The 15,468-nt window shown below is 44.8% G+C and overlaps 1 protein-coding gene across 1 annotated transcript in view; it reads left to right on the top strand.

Moving 5' to 3' along the window:
• WDFY2 (WD repeat and FYVE domain containing 2) overlaps positions 1-15,468 on the top strand; it is a 66,447-nt gene that overhangs the window by 45,904 nt on the left and 5,075 nt on the right. Inside the window, exons 5-9 of the mRNA XM_009642614.2 lie at positions 846-900; positions 8,205-8,355; positions 9,963-10,075; positions 11,001-11,127; positions 12,573-12,678. Coding sequence (XP_009640909.2) covers positions 846-900; positions 8,205-8,355; positions 9,963-10,075; positions 11,001-11,127; positions 12,573-12,678 — 552 coding nt within the window. The remainder of the gene's footprint in view (positions 1-845; positions 901-8,204; positions 8,356-9,962; positions 10,076-11,000; positions 11,128-12,572; positions 12,679-15,468) is intronic.

Here is a 15,468-nt window from a genome sequence, read left to right on the forward strand (position 1 = left end):
AACAGCAGCACGAAGGCAGCAGGACTGCAGAGCAGTCCCCATAGGTGTGCTCTTCACAGGAGCCAGCCCGGCTGGGTCACACCACGCATCTCTCCCCAGGCAGCCACAGCCTGCGCTAAGCTGCCCTTCGTCCTACACACAGCTGCTTGTTAGCCACAACGAAGCTGTAGCAAAGCAAGAAAGTCTGCTTCTGAGATACCAGAATAAATATTAACCGATAGTGGGATGAAATCAAGCGAAGAAAAAGTCTGGGTTTCTATTTGTCTGAAGCACTGAAAGACTTTTGAACAGAAACCTGAAATGTATTCCCGTCATGGATTATTGGTACCTAGTTTGGACTGAGCAACTTCAAGGGGCTCTTACATATTTATATTGAGTTTCCTGAGTTTTCAGGTTGGGATGTAGTGTAAGCGCATGCATGGATACATGTGTATATATACACGTGCACACATGTGCACATATAGCCATGTTTCATGCAGGTTTCTGCCCAGGCAGTCCTGAGCAATAGGTGTTCGCTACGTGCCACAACTCAGCTCTCATTTTGTGGTGCCTCGGCTCAGAGCCTGCCATTTCTGTCAGCTTTTTTGACTTCTTTTTTAATAGTTCCTATTTTATCTCCACCATTCTGATCAGAAGCACTTGTGATGTTGTTTCTTAGGCAGCTTTAGAAAGTGAAATAATTTAGGTTTTTAGATAGAGGTACTCAAAATTAGCAAAAGTATAGACAGGACTGTGGTTGCGAATAAGGGAGAGCTTCCCTTGGTACCAAATTCAAATGAAAACACTCTCAAATACTTTACATCTCTAAGCACTGTTTCTTTTGTTTTTTCTTTTGTCTCCCTCAGGAATTCATTTTGTCAGAAGATTACAACAAGATGACACTAGTGAAAAGTTACCAGGGTAAGAACCATGATCCGTGTAAATTGGTTTGTATTGTCATTAATTTTTGTTAATGTTCTCGTAAGGAGTGTGAATGCAGAGACATCTCCTTTACAGTGATTGATATTTTTTTTTTTAAACTAATGTAGATGCTGGTTTTATCAATAGATCAATAATGTGCTTTGTTCTGAGATTACAAGACTTTTAAAGAGCTGTTTCATGTTCTGTTTTTCTTTTTAAATGTTCCTTTGGAATATCGTTCTAGATAGTAAATTGTCCAACATCCAGACCACGTTTGGGGAAGAGATGTATTCATTTTTAGTCTTCAGTAATTCAGTGTATCTAATGAAACAACCTAGAAAACTAACCTCTCTTTTAGGGCTGGAGCATTTAGGACTGCAGCTTTTGGGGTTAGTCTGGTTATATTTTAATAACTGTCAGCTTCAGTAATCTCAAGATTATCAGTGAATACCTGTCACAGTAAAAGGTCAAGAAATGCTAATCCATATTTTTTCTAATTATATTCTGGTATTCGCTAATGTGATGTTTTAAGAAACCTACTTATTTATCCCTGTCAAACCTCTAAAGAACACTGCACTTGGGACAGGTATTCTTCTAAAAGTAACAAATACATATGACAATTTATTCTTACATCTCTCTTACTGTTAGACTAAGGTGGTACGATATTATACGGTATCATATCATATTATATGCTAACCATTGTGTTTCTGTATAGAAGCCTCTGAAGTGTTGGCTTGAGATTTCTCACATACATTTAAAAATAGGTATTTACTCATATATTTTCAGTTTTATACCTTGGAAGGTTGAGAGGATAATTTACAATCTCTAAATGGAGGCTCTGGGGATCACTTTGTAACATTTAGATTTTAAGGTATGAAGAGAATCTTGATTTTTGCAGAGCAGGGCTAACATGCATCAGCTTTCGAGCGTTTTACTTCAGTTCTTTCACAAATACCTGGTGTGTTGTAAAATTAAGTTAGAATGCCTGTTTTTTTTTCTTAGCTTGTAAAAACTGAAGAAAAATATCCAATGATGATAAAATACATATGTGAATCTTAAATCAGATTGCTGCAGTCTGACTGTACAAGTCTTTAGTATCTGAATTTGTGATTGCTCCAGACACACCTAGGTTTCAAATTTAAAGGTTGTGGCACTGAAGAGTTCTACTGACTGTAGCCCCCTTTGTTATTAGCTCATCCATTTACATGCTTGGATTCAATCTTGCAGGCTAATCACAGCCTAGGAAAGGGGAACTGAAGTCTTTTCTTCTGCATATGCAGAACAACGTATGCATGAGACCACCTTTCTTTCTGAGCTCTTCAGGGAAAAGGCTGAAAATTGTGGAAGGGGGAAACGTATATCTTGGCAGTATGGCAGAATAACCAGTTGCCTGTGGCAGCCCACCCAAGGCCTGGGGAGCACCCTTCATAAAATTAAAAAAAAAACAAAGGAAAATGAAGGCCGTTCTCGTGGCCTTCTGCTGCAGTATGCCAGATGCGCTGCTGCTGCAGAGCATTGGAGGAGGCCTCTGGATAGGAAGGTGCCGTGGAGAACCTCCATGGGTTGTCATATGGGAGAACCCCAAGAGTTCAGATGGCATCCCCCAAACGCTGGGCAAGAGAGGACTCTAATGAGGCTCCATTAACGTCAGTAGAGGCGGTACGAGTGACCACAGTCCCAACTGCAGTTGCCTCCTTCCTAGGCTGCCTGTTGTCAGCATGGGTAGGTTTTTGATCAGTTCTGGTCATTTTGTGCCAGGACACTCAGATGATGTGTTAAAAGGTTTTATCTGAAATCTGTGGATTTATTTTAGGGCAAGAGAAGCAATACTTGTGTCCAAAATAGGCACCATTTCAGTTCTAGCCCAAACCACGTTGACCGCTGACAGCAGACGGTGTCTGCCTTCAGGTGCTTAAGCCACTGTGTGCAGTGCTCACTGCCTGCTGTGTCCCCCAGGGGCACGGAGCCCCTGCCATCAGAGTTTGATGTTTGGTCTTTTCCTTGTTTAAGCTGACTGAAAACTGTATTCCCCTAATTTAAAAAATAATGTCAGTGTGCGAGTGACCTAGTTTTGGGAGTGCAAAAAAAAGTGTGGTGATTCCAGGCTGCTGGGATCCCCCAATTTTGTGTGTGTGTGTGTGTGTATGTGTCTGTATAATAATGCCCTCTGTGTAAGGGTTAAAGAAGCATTAGGACTGGTGTTCTTCCTGCACATTGCCGGCCATGTGGGCAAGAGTTTGGGTTTGGAAACATACGCCCTCAGGTACTGCTGGTGAGGCTTTTTTTCTTTTTTCTCCCCCCCCTCCTGGCTTAGAAAAGCCAGACCGCTGTTATTGCTGGAAATGGAGATGGCAACGAGAGAGGGGGAAAGGTGGGTCCCAGTTCCTTGCTGCAGGAGTGACAAGATTCAGTGAAAGGCCATTCAGATTCAGTAGGAAACTTTCCCTGGAACAGCGGTTCACAGCTGCTGTAATGCCGCAGGGCAGGACATGGGCATGGAGGAGAGCTTCTGCATGAGTACACGCTCTGCCCAGCTTACCCGCAATGCTAGCAGCCCATGCTGAGCTGCCCAAACCCCTCTGGGCTGCTCCTCTGTCCAGAACAGCAATGACATGGCACAGAATAAATTAGAGCAACCCAAGGACAATCTTGGGTTGCCTCAGCTCCACTGAGTGTCACCCAAAATCTCAACAGGTAATTTTAGCAGGCAGGCTTTTGACTGTGCAAGAGAGGAAACCAAAGCAGAGATCCTCCACTGTTTGCAGTGCACTGATGACCTGAGGCTGACCATTGCTCCACAGCACAGTGCCTCCCACCACCCCCATCCATAGAGACATGCTCTCCCTGATTCTCCACTCTTCACCCCGTGTGTTGGTAGGGGAGTGCAGCACCTGCTCTGCCACTTCCCTGAGCTTGGCTGACCCATACTGGAGGGTGCTGGGGAAGCACTGCAAGAGTGAGATGCTCTGGGCATGGCTGTCAGTTACAGGCTCCTACAGCTCCATTGGACCATGAACCGAGAGGTACCTCTGTGCTCCTCACAGTTGCCTCCATCCAGGACACTGGTTCTGGGCTTACTGAGGGCATCACTGGGACCAGAGTCCAAAAGCACTGCTGGGACACAGCAAGGTGGGAAGGGCTTCATGTTCACCATGCTCTCTGGGAGAATATGCAAGGAAGGGCCACTTAGTCCTTTGGGTAAGCATGTCATGATCCAACAGAAGTGAACCTTCCTCACCTGGTCCAGGGTGACTCCCCTCTACAATCCCATCGCCACAGTACACCTTCTTCCCATGGCTGTGCCAAGGTATAGGGGTTGGCATAACCATCTTGGCAAAGCCTTCAGGCAAAAAAAAACATCTTTAAAAAGGACCATGTAATTTTGTTGCGTATGGTGGCCTTACTTTAACAAGTGTTGGATGGTTGGTTTTGTTGAAAGTTTTCGAGAAAAGTCTTTATATTCTTTGAAGATATTTTAAGGGACTAAATAATTTTATTTAGTCTACCAGGGAGCTTTAGCTTAGCCATGCTGGCTGGTTTTGCCTGTGCTAGCTTTGCTTGTAAATGCTTAGCAATGTTCTTAAGAGTAGCACCTTGCCCAGCAACTGGCTCGCTATTGATCATGTCCCACAACAAGGTATTATTATAAGTAGCTGAAGCTGCTGTAGTGACTAAAGGACACTAATTGCATCTTGAAAGGCCATGAATATGCCTGCCAAATGGTGGATGAAGAATGACAGCATGTGCATAGGCTGTGCTTTGGTCTTGGCAGGGGTCTGCGGCCAGGTCCGGTGTCGTACAGCGACCGAGCACTGGCAGTGGACATGGCTGGCTGTGCTCTGTGAAGGTTTTGCTGCAATGCTGTGTCTGGAGTTGTGAAATCTTCCCTTTCTCGAAAGGGATCAAAACAGAGATTGGGGATGTGGCACAGTGTTAAGTCAGGACTCTGGGGTGGGTCACGAGGCATTGGCATCCTACAAGTGCTTACTCCTTCCCTTGCATGAGGAGGGGTGGTGCAAGCATTTGAACAGTGCTGCTTGGGAAGCTCTGCGAGTACTGAAGAAACCCTTCCCTTCCCTTGGCAGCCCCAGCTTCCAGCCCCTGCCAGCCCCCTCCAGCCCCTCGCAGGCCAGTCCTACCGCATGGCTATTGCTGCTTCCCACTCTGCATAGCCTTCTGCACCCTGCTCCTTGCAACTGCACCTTCTTGTAATGGGCCACGTTTCCAGTCTGTGCCCCCTCTGGATGATATAACAGTTCCTGCTCTTTTAATTTTTTTATTTATTTAACACATACTTGTTCTGCAGAGCAGGATTTGTAGACCTGCTTCTGTCCCATGCTTTCTGCAGCCTGCCCATTTCAGGGTTGTCCCTCTGCCTCCTTGCCTTCAGGCCAGCTCATGCCATGACCTTACTTCTGCTTTCCCTTATGCACAGCCTCTTCTCTTGTGCTTTTCTTGCACATGCTAAGCTTTTTTCTCTTATTACTGACTTCCACGTCTCTTTTGGTGTTTGCTGCTGCTTTTCACTGTTGTAGCTCTCTCCTTCACCCAGAACAACTTCTTGCCCTGCGCTGTGCGTGGCCATGCACTGGCTGTGCTTCTTGGACCTTTGACTTTACACGCAGCGCAGACCTTCCTTTCCCCTGCACTCTGGCTGCTGACGTCTCAGTGTGCGCCTCCTTACTGCAGCTGCTTTTGCCTAGGCCTTTCCATCCTCTCTCCAATCTGCTCTTTGCACAGTGCTCACTTCTGCTTTCTCATGGTGGGAGTGCAGCTCCCTTGCTCCCTCCCACCCTCCTGCTGCAGATGGACCTGCTCCCTTCTCCTGTCTGCTGCTTCTCTACCTTCTGCACATGGGCTCTCTTTTCACACTGGCTTACACAGATCTGCTCTTGCCTGGTGCTTACTGTGGGTTTTTCTGTACTGTGGCCCCATTCACCCTCCATCCCCACTTCTCCATCCTGCTGTTGTTGCAGTGAACAGCTTTGGAAATGGTTTTTCTACTTTTTTTTCTGCACACAAATGGTGATCAAACCTTCTATGAATGAAGGACCAGCTTTTTGTTTGCTGCTTCATGACCCTGAACCTGTGTTAATCTTAAGGCCCAGACTTCTTCCATGCTCTGCTATCAACTTCCAACCTTCTGGAATTTTTCTTCTTTCAGCCTTACATGGGTCAAATTCCCCTTAAATGACAAGTGACTCTCTACATGCATTTGTCCTCTTTCCTCCCTTACTTAGATGACCTCCCCCGTACTCTTTCACTTGGTTCAGATAGTTCTACCATCAGCGTGTGTGTGGTGGCACCAGCTAATATGTGCAGCACTTGCAGGTGGGCAACAGAGCACTGAATTGAAAGCTCTTTTGGGGGAGGGAGGATAAGCAAAGCTATCACATACACTCCTTCCACCTCTTGGCCTGCACACATTTCTTTAATGCCTACTCCTTACTTGCCAGAGAGAGCTGCCTCACCATCCACAGGCAATGCTTCTAGCAGAAGGTACAAGCCCTGCCCTTTAGAAGAAATTTTAGGAGGAGATAGGAAGAGATTTAGGAGAGTTGGGTGGTGCCAGCTATCCCCACAGCCAGTTCGAACCATGGGAAGCTGACACTAGCAGCAGCAGATGCCATGTGCTGAGAAAACATCCCTGGACAGGCCTGGAACAGCCTCATCTCAGCCAGCTTTGCACATCCTGTGGAAGTGCATGGGTCTGTCTGCAGCACTCCTGGTGCACACAAGCCCCCGGGAGTTGTATACAAGCCCATCAGGCACTTATCGCAGCATTCATCCCATCATGGCCCTTTCTGCAGTGCACCACTCCACCAGCTAGTGCAGGTGCTCCCAGGGAGGCCAACAGGTAGGTAAAGACAAGCAGTAGTCACCCGTGGGGTCACCGAATTTCTTCCCAGAGAAGAAATCTGGAGGGTGGAGAGAAGAGAGGTCTGTTTAAAAGAGCTCAGGTGACTCCTAGGTGCTCCCCATCCCTCTATCCTGATTGCAAACCTGGAGTTTAAAAGCATGTGGAAACGAGAGCCAAAATCTGAGCTCTTCTGTGGGCGAGGGTGAACGCATCTGGGCACAGTTCAGGTCTGATGCTGTAAACTAGTCCAGCTGCCAATCACGGTTATGGCAACTTGTGTCAATGCATCTATTGACTTTTCTCCTCGAGGAATCTGGGTCTATAAAGCGATGTGGATCAGGGGCAGATGTTGGCTTGTACAAGCATCCTATTCTTTGCTACAACTAGTTCCCCTCATAGGGTTTGAACTGTGCTGTATATTTGTATAGGGCAGGCAGCAATCTCCCCATACTGTTCTGAGGAGTTTCTCTGCATTTCAAACAGAGGTTTCAGGGTGGTTTTTAAGCTTCCGAAGATATTTAATCTTTCCAGTGTGTCAGCTTTTATACAAACAAATACAAGCAGCCTGCTTCATGCGACACATGTTGCCAGGTCTCAAAACAGTAATAAACTAGTAGGGCTGTGGATTGAGAAGTATGGCATTCGCTGCTAAGTTACAGCTGGGAGTAATTCTGCATGTCTTTCCAGCCACTTGTTTTATTAAAAGTAGGCTCAATCAGCACTTTCACAACCAAGCCCACTGGTCATTCATACAAAAGCTGTCTGTACAAGCCTGGGTTCCCTTGCTTTAATGAAAAGCTTTTGATGGCTTTATTTAGGTAGCAGTAGAAATTTATTCCTTCAGCTGTTTTATTCATCTTGCCCAGCTGTGATCTTTTTAGGTTTTTTATTTTATTTTATTTTATTCCCATTTCCTTTTTAGCTGGTTTACATGCAATGCTAAAACTTCCCTTTGGTGCTGGGTTGTGGCTGTGCTGTAATTCATTGTTCTGCTGGGGTACCACAATCTGCAGCCCAGATCCACCAGACCTCGCAGTGGGAGGAGCGGCAGCATAGGCATCTGCACTGCTGTCATAAAACCAGCTCAAAAGAAGTTTAAGTAGAGCCCAGAGTGCTTTCCACAATGGCAGCATTGTTGGTGATGATACAATGATGAAAGGAAGACTTGTGCTACTGTAGAAGATAAATGGCTGCAGTAGGCATGGAAGGAATTAAGTCTTGCTTCTGCTCTTTCTCATGCAAACACTGAACATGCAGAGCAGGGACCTTACAAGCTTGCATGGTAGCTTGTGTCAACGGGATTATTAAACACCAGTTTCTTCTGTAGGGATGGGTGAACGGGTGAGTAGGTAATGGAGGAACTGGGTGCAGTTGGTATTTGCAATGATCTTCTGCCGTCCGTGTTCTTCTCTGCAATGTGATTATATGTTTGCTTAATTTTCAGCTCATCAAAGCAGGGTCATGATGATTCTGTTTGTCCTGGAAATGGAGTGGGTGTTAAGCACCGGACAAGACAAACACTTCACATGGCACTGTTCGGAGAGCGGCCAGCGGCTGGGAGGGTACCGCACCAGCGCAGGGGCCTGCGGCCTGCAGTATCCTTTGCTGAGCTCTCAGTCTTATTTCTGCTCTTTGGCGCTTGAACAGCCTCTTCGGTTTATTTTTTCTAGTTGTCCTCCAAATTTTGTGCCCTGTATAGGTTCAGTGCTTTGTGAGAGAAACCGTTATTTAAAGCCAATTTTAAAAACTGTCTGTTCTCCTTGATTTGTCTCCTTAATGCGTGGTGGCATATTTAGGTCTAAGCATTTTTGAGCAAAACAATGGGCGATCTGCAACCTACTGTGGTCTGCTATTGTAATAAATATGGACAGAGCCTTCATTTAAACATGCAGTGCCTGCTTTCTTCTAAGAATTAGTGGTAGCAAAGTAGGTCAGTGATCAGGTCAGTGTGCCTATGTGTATGCATGGTAAAAATTAAATGACTTTAATATAAAATAATAAGTACTTGTCCTTCACTCTGGAACAGCCCACTATGTATTGGGAATTTGGGTTAACTAAAGAGTAAATGGCTCCAGAAATGGCACTCAAGTGGCTTATTCACCTAGAGTTGCCCCAGCTGCCTGACAATAAAAGAAATATTAATTCAGCTTTATTGCAAATGAAAAGGGAAGTGGAAAAGTATGAGCTCTTAGGCTGAAATCAGGGGTTAGCATAAACAGACTTTTAGTGCCCCATAGTGTACATGGTATAGATTATGCCTGTTTAGCTTGTTCATGGGATGTGAGACTGACTCAAAATTACTGTCTGAACATGGACTTGCTTTATATCATCTGGTCATTCAGCCAATCTAAATGGCATAAAGACTGAACTTAATTTTTAATTAAATGATAAATACTTTTGAAAGCTTAATGCAGGAATTTGTCCTGTATTTACTAAATCTGTCTAGAGAACAGACCATTTCGAGTGATTAAAAATTTTGTTGGGTCGTGATGTGGAGGGCAGAGAAAAGGAGAATCATTGACAAATATTGCAAAAAGCTTGGCAGAACCAGGAATGTGGGTTTTTTTCCCCAATGTTCTGTGTGCATAAAATTGCAGTTGCTCCTTAAATATCCAGTATGGACTCTGAACATGGATTAAATTGGATGAAGAAGTCAGAATCTGTCCAGATAGGTGATTCCAGTAGGTTGTTCAATGGGTCCAGATTTTATTCAGTTCAGAAAATGTGTGATGCACCTGATGTAGCTGACACTTCCCCAAGTACCACATAAAACAATACCCTTTCGTTGTATTCATAAACTTAACCGTAATGACAAAGCTAGTAATAGTTATTTATGCAATTTGGGGAAGGGAAGGAGAGAGTGGACACTATCCCATTCTAGCACCTAATTTAGAGAGCCTGGGGAGATGATTCCTTTGTTTGTGGTGAAGGGCTACTTCAAAGGTGTTTTATAATAAAAAACACAAATTACATCCTCTGGAATAGTCCTATTTTTTCTCGCTCTTTGGTTTGCTCAGGGAGACTGCACTATTAATATGAACAGATATGAGCTAGATGCCTAAAAGTATACTCTGAATACCTCCTTGAGACTGGAGCACTATTCATGAGGTTGTAGTATACTTGTGTTAAAAGAATGAACAAGTCACGAAAGGAATGCAAAGCTTGTATAAGCAATGTGTTTTTCTCAGCATTTGTCCATCAGATTTGATGTGGAAACCCGGCACGTGTTTGTTGGTGATCATTCTGGGCAAGTGACCATACTCAAACTAGAGCAAGAGTCCTGCAGCCTTGTTACGACATTTAAGGGACACACAGGTAAGGCCTCAGGAAGAGACCACATTTGGTTCTTCACCTGTGCTCAGCATCATAGTGGTTTGACTCTTCTGTGAAATGCTAGGGTGACTTATGTCAGTGCATAGTGTGGAAGGGAGATAGACCTTAAATTGTTACTACAGCTCAGGGAAGTTTATTCTTTATTGGTAAAAACAAGAGCAATCAGATTTCTGATCAGAAAACTTCTATGGCAGAAAACGCCACAATCAGTAGCTGCTAATTAAAGCAGAGTGAGAGTAGAATGAGTTGTGGTAACTCTGGGGGTAAAAGGATGCTCCTCAAGGAGATACCCATATTGGTAGATACTTTTGCCCAAGTGGAATAGGCACATCTTGGAGGCACTAACTGCTTGTTTCACTGCTGGGACTTGTGCCCCATGACACTTTAAAACCAGCCACCCTGGGATGCGATCCTGCCATCTAACAGAAGATATGGTGATCATCCCTCAGTGTTTTCTCTCTGTGTCCCTCCTCTCTGATTGAATGCTAATAGCTCAAGCATGAGGTAGCACAAAGTAGTTCAATCCTTGTGCTAGGATACTGTGAAGATGCCGATAATTTTCCACACTTGCTTCTCTTTTGTAATAAAATCTATCTCCTGGAATGATGGAGATGATAAGTCACACCGTGACCATTCTTCTACCAGGCTTCACTGCTCGGTGGATTCATCCATGCGAGTGGCAGCAGAGTCCTCTTCCCACAGAAGAGCAGGATGGGGCTTCAGGAGGTTTTCTAGGCTGTTAGTTTGCAACTGGCAAACACAGTGGCTGCACAGCCTTTGCTAAAGAGACCTGCATTTTAATCACTATCCATATTTTTTATCATATCTTTATAGATATATATTTAGCTACATTCTTGTCTTTCACTTTCTGTAATGAAATGACTGTTGTGTGCATCTCCTATTTCAGGTGGTGTCACTGCTCTCTGTTGGGACCCAATACAGCGAGTTTTATTCTCAGGCAGTTCTGATCATTCCATTATAATGTGGGATATTGGAGGAAGAAAAGGAACAGCCATCGAGTTGCAAGGACATAAGTACGTTTAAAGCCCTTCCTCCTGCTTTTATGGGAGAAAAGCTAAAGGCAGAAGCCACATCTGGAAACAAACAGCCCAAAGGTTACAGACTTCACATGCCTCAAGCTTGTATGTGTGACTTGCTCTGGTCCATATACAGCTGGAATAAGTTGCTTATAGTAAGTTTTTCAGCGTTGGGCCCACAGGCTGGTTTGAGAGTTTTGCAAAGCGTGGTGAAGGAAAGCACAATATCTATACTCATGAATGTGTTATGCCAGAGCTTGCACCTTTTTTGGAAAGAGGAGGGTCCTCAAATGAGAGCAGCTGCAGAGAAATTCTTGCTTTTTAGGTGTCAAGGTCTTTCCTTCCCCTAGAGGGAGCATCAGGCTTGGACAATTAGTCCCTTTTTCCTCCACACTAACTTTTTCCATGCCACTTTACCTACAGCCTGAATTCTAAGCAATGTGCTTTACCCATAAGGGCCTTCACCATCTCATCAATGCGAAGAGGCTTCATCTTTGCACATGCAGACCTCACATTTGCATAGCATAGAGTAAGCCTGTGCTGGACACTGAGTGGAGATCAGAATGGCTTTAACTGCAGTGACCTCCTAGCCTTTTAACACTGGCACTGCCACAGGTTTGTTTCAGTTTATTGGGAGTGCATATACATGAGGCTTGCATGCCAGGCTCAGGTCTGGAGAGGCAAAATCCCATGGTGGTTTTGGTCTAACAGTTTCTTACATATTCATACGTTTCTTTTGAGTGATGCTGCATCTGCTGAGTGATTTGGATGCCGCTGGGTTTTCAGAGCACTGCAGAGCTCTTGGTGAAATTCCTAGATCACCCTTGTACCCTAACAGTGGGGCTTGCTAATACACCGTTGCTAGATTTATTGCTGTGGAAATTAGTTCTCCTAATAAGAAGTTAGCCTCTGGATCTTAATCGTAAAATCATAAAATAGTTTGGGTTGGAAGGGACCTTTAAAGGTCATCTAAAATGATCATTTTTGAAACACTCTGTGCTTGTTAGTGCTAAAAGAAAATCTTCAATAGCTCCTCAGTGCTTCATTCCTAGATGTTGCAGAGATCTACGAAACAAAGTTGTTACTGACTTTGTGACAAGAAGCTGCCTTACCGGGGCTGCGTTTATGCATCCAGATGTGCCTTTGGAGAGGCCTGGAGCTGCAGCTCTGTTCAGGCTTCCCAGAGCGTCTCAGGAGCAGCAAAAGCAGTTTTCAGAACAGGTCTTTTCTTTTGCAAATGCTGCCTAGATGAGCAACGCTCTGGTTCTGGTCCCAGCGGGAGAGCAAAGACTGATTTGCATCTGATGGTTGCCTTGTACAGTGAGGGGAGAAGGGAGACCTATGGGCAAACAAGTGGTTTATACTGCTTTATTGTATATTTTATGCTTACTTGTGTGCTAGCCATAGATGGTTCATTAGTAACTGTCTTGTTTCTTTTTCAGTGATAAAGTTCAGTCTCTCTCATATGCTCACCACACTCGGCAGCTCATCTCCTGTGGTGCGGATGGGGGAATTGTTGTCTGGAACATGGATGTTGAGAGGCAGGAGGTAGATGCTCGGTTCTTGTCGATTTGGTCTGAAACAGTCTTGGGAAGAAGGGGCTGTTCTAAAACATGGAACTTTCAACCTGAACAAGATCATTCCAGGCTTTAGAAATGTTTTTGGACATGCTCCAGTTGTTATACAGCAATTATGCTATGCCTTTGATAATATGGTACAGGGGAAATTGTCTGGCAGAAAATGTATATTAAGTAGGCTGCTAAATGGCTCTTACCCTTTACATTACTGCTCCAAAAGAAATCCTCTGAGGAGGGTATTGTGAGATGTTCTGATTTGTTTTTCTGGTCATCATGAGAAATATTATCAGTTCAGAGGTAAATAGATGGATTGATAATTATTAGGGGGTTTTAAGAAAACAAACCAAGAAAGCTCTTTGTTACCTTTGGAAACCTGCAACCCAGGGTTTTTTTTTTTCCTGTTCTTGCTAAAAATACATTTAATTAGGGCTTCAATCTCGCCCGCTCCTTGGTCTTGCTTCCCTCTGGTGTAACCATGTAGAAGTAGGGTAAACGATGACTTTGCCGATCCAGACAGTAAGATTTCACCCACGCACTCCTAATTGCTTTTGTGCTGCGTGGCCAACAAATGTAAGCGGGTGCAAAAATGCACCCTGGGTCTTTGGCACTGTGGGAGCAGCCTCCGCTCGGCAATTTCTGAGACCTGACTCAGAGAGGGGGAGCGAGGGCTGTGCTGAGTGAGTCAGGCATCAGCCCTGCTCGGCAGCGTGGCAAATCCTGGTAAGATGAGTCACGGCAAACCTCTGCCCTGTCCCTGCAGGGGTTAGGAAGGCACCTCGAGTCCCCACAGTGGGTAGGTCTGAGCAAGGCTGTTGGCAGCATGAGCTTTCACCAGCTTTGCTGGTTCTCAAGGGTTCATATGTGTCTCCCTGGAGCAAGGAGGAAAGCTAAGTGGAAAATTGGATTTAAAAAAACCACTGAAATAGGCCTGGGCAGGAACTGAGCTCCCTTTTTTATGTGAATAAGCATTCCAGTTGGCTCTCTTTAATTGCTAATCTAATGGCCAATTATGTCATCAGCTCCAAAAGTGAAATGAAAGCAGAGCAGCTTCCTCCTTCCCAACAGATGTTTCCTTTTTGCTGCAACTCAAACACCCAGAAATGAAAACCTTTATTTATTTGCTGCCTTCAAAAGGCTACAGTAAGGGTTAAGACTGGCAAAACAGGCGGCAGTGCTGTGAGGAGGCTGGTTTAAAAAGTGGAGGAGAAATATCATAAGCTAAATGAGGGCTTAGCAGCAGGTGCTAATGAGTGCACTGCTTTCTCTGACTATGGCTATGGGGGCTTGTTCATGTTATCAGTAGTGCAATAGGGTGTTCACAATGCTAAATCACCCCTGAAATATGAACATTTGAGATTTTAATACTAAACCTTGGTTTGAGGTCCTAGAGCATTTTCTTCTGGATTTTGGCTTTGGTATTTTCGCCCTTATTTAAGGGTTTTCTCCATGTGATGTGTGCTCAGTACTCACTTCGACGCTGTCAGGTTTTCCCACATCTCTGAGATTGCATTAGAGTGAATTAAGCCGATTTAGGTCTTGATTCTTTGTTGTAATCTCTGTTTTTAAAAAGCCGTAAGAAGACAACATCTGAAAGATGCTAGAAGCTGTGTTTCTATGTGACTACAAAGCAGTTACTTGTCTCAAGCAAGTCTCTTCTTCATCTGTAGTGTTCAGATGCTTAAGAGATGAAAACTTATACACGGAGATGTAAATCTGTAGGCATCAAACAGGAAGACTGTTGTGGGTAGAAAAGACAAGGATTTGCCTCAGCAGAATGAACTGCCTTCAGAGTAATTGGCAGGAGAAGCTGAAGCAGGCGGTTGCTTTATTGCTGGGGGTCAAAGCTACCCTGGGAGCTGACAGTCTCCGTCAGCCTTACCTTATCTTTGCCTGGCTTTTGTATTATTTTTAATTCTTAATCTCAGCTGTGTTTCTTGTCATTTTAAATTGCAGCATGTGAGAAGCCAGTGGCTCTGATAAGACAACTGGAGCTTGCTAATAGCGCTTCCTCACAAAGTATTAAACATTGTTTAGTGTTTATTTAACGCTGGTGGGAGCATGTTGCAGTGGTGCCGAGGCAGTGCTGGCAGGGCTGTCCTGGCCTGGCTGGGGCTGACACCCTGGGGGAACAGGATGGACCCGCTTTCCAGCACCAGCTTTAGACTGAGCTGTTGTCCTGGTAGGGTGGAGAAAGGAGCAGAAGTCATCTGCTGGGAAGGAGTGTAGCTAGGCCAAATTAGGACAGACAGACTGACAGCCAGCTGGAGAGGGGTCAAGAATGAAGGCTCTTCCTGAGTGTCACATCCCCCGGAAGGTTTCATAAACATTGTGGGGAGATGCACTGCATATGTCCCCCAGGAGCTCAATGCAAGACAAGTGTCAGGGGACCCAAATGTAGGGGAGGAGATGGACTGCCACCTCCACGTGCCCCCCTGCCACTTCAGGCATTTCCTGAGCTCTTACAGGATCTGGCAAGACTTGCTTCCCTACAGGGCGTCTGGTCCCTGCTACTCTGCACAGCAAAACCTGGCTGCAGGAGAGAAAAGAGCCTTTAATATTTTCTTTCTTTTCTTTAAATCTTCTTACCCACTTCAGCCACAGCGTGAGTGCAAAGCTATGTGCTGTGTTAGGAAATGGAAGACCTTCCATCATCTTTGTGTAAAAGCAGGGAAAAGAGCTGGTCTGGGTTTTAGGCTTGTTCAGGTGAATCTCCTTTCTCAGCCCTATGTGTGATTTGTAGCATAGATACCTCTGACAGCAG

Source organism: Egretta garzetta, unplaced genomic scaffold (genome assembly GCF_000687185.1).
Source record: "Egretta garzetta isolate BGI_Z169 unplaced genomic scaffold, ASM68718v1 scaffold377, whole genome shotgun sequence".
NCBI classification, from domain to species: Eukaryota; Metazoa; Chordata; class Aves; order Pelecaniformes; family Ardeidae; genus Egretta; species Egretta garzetta.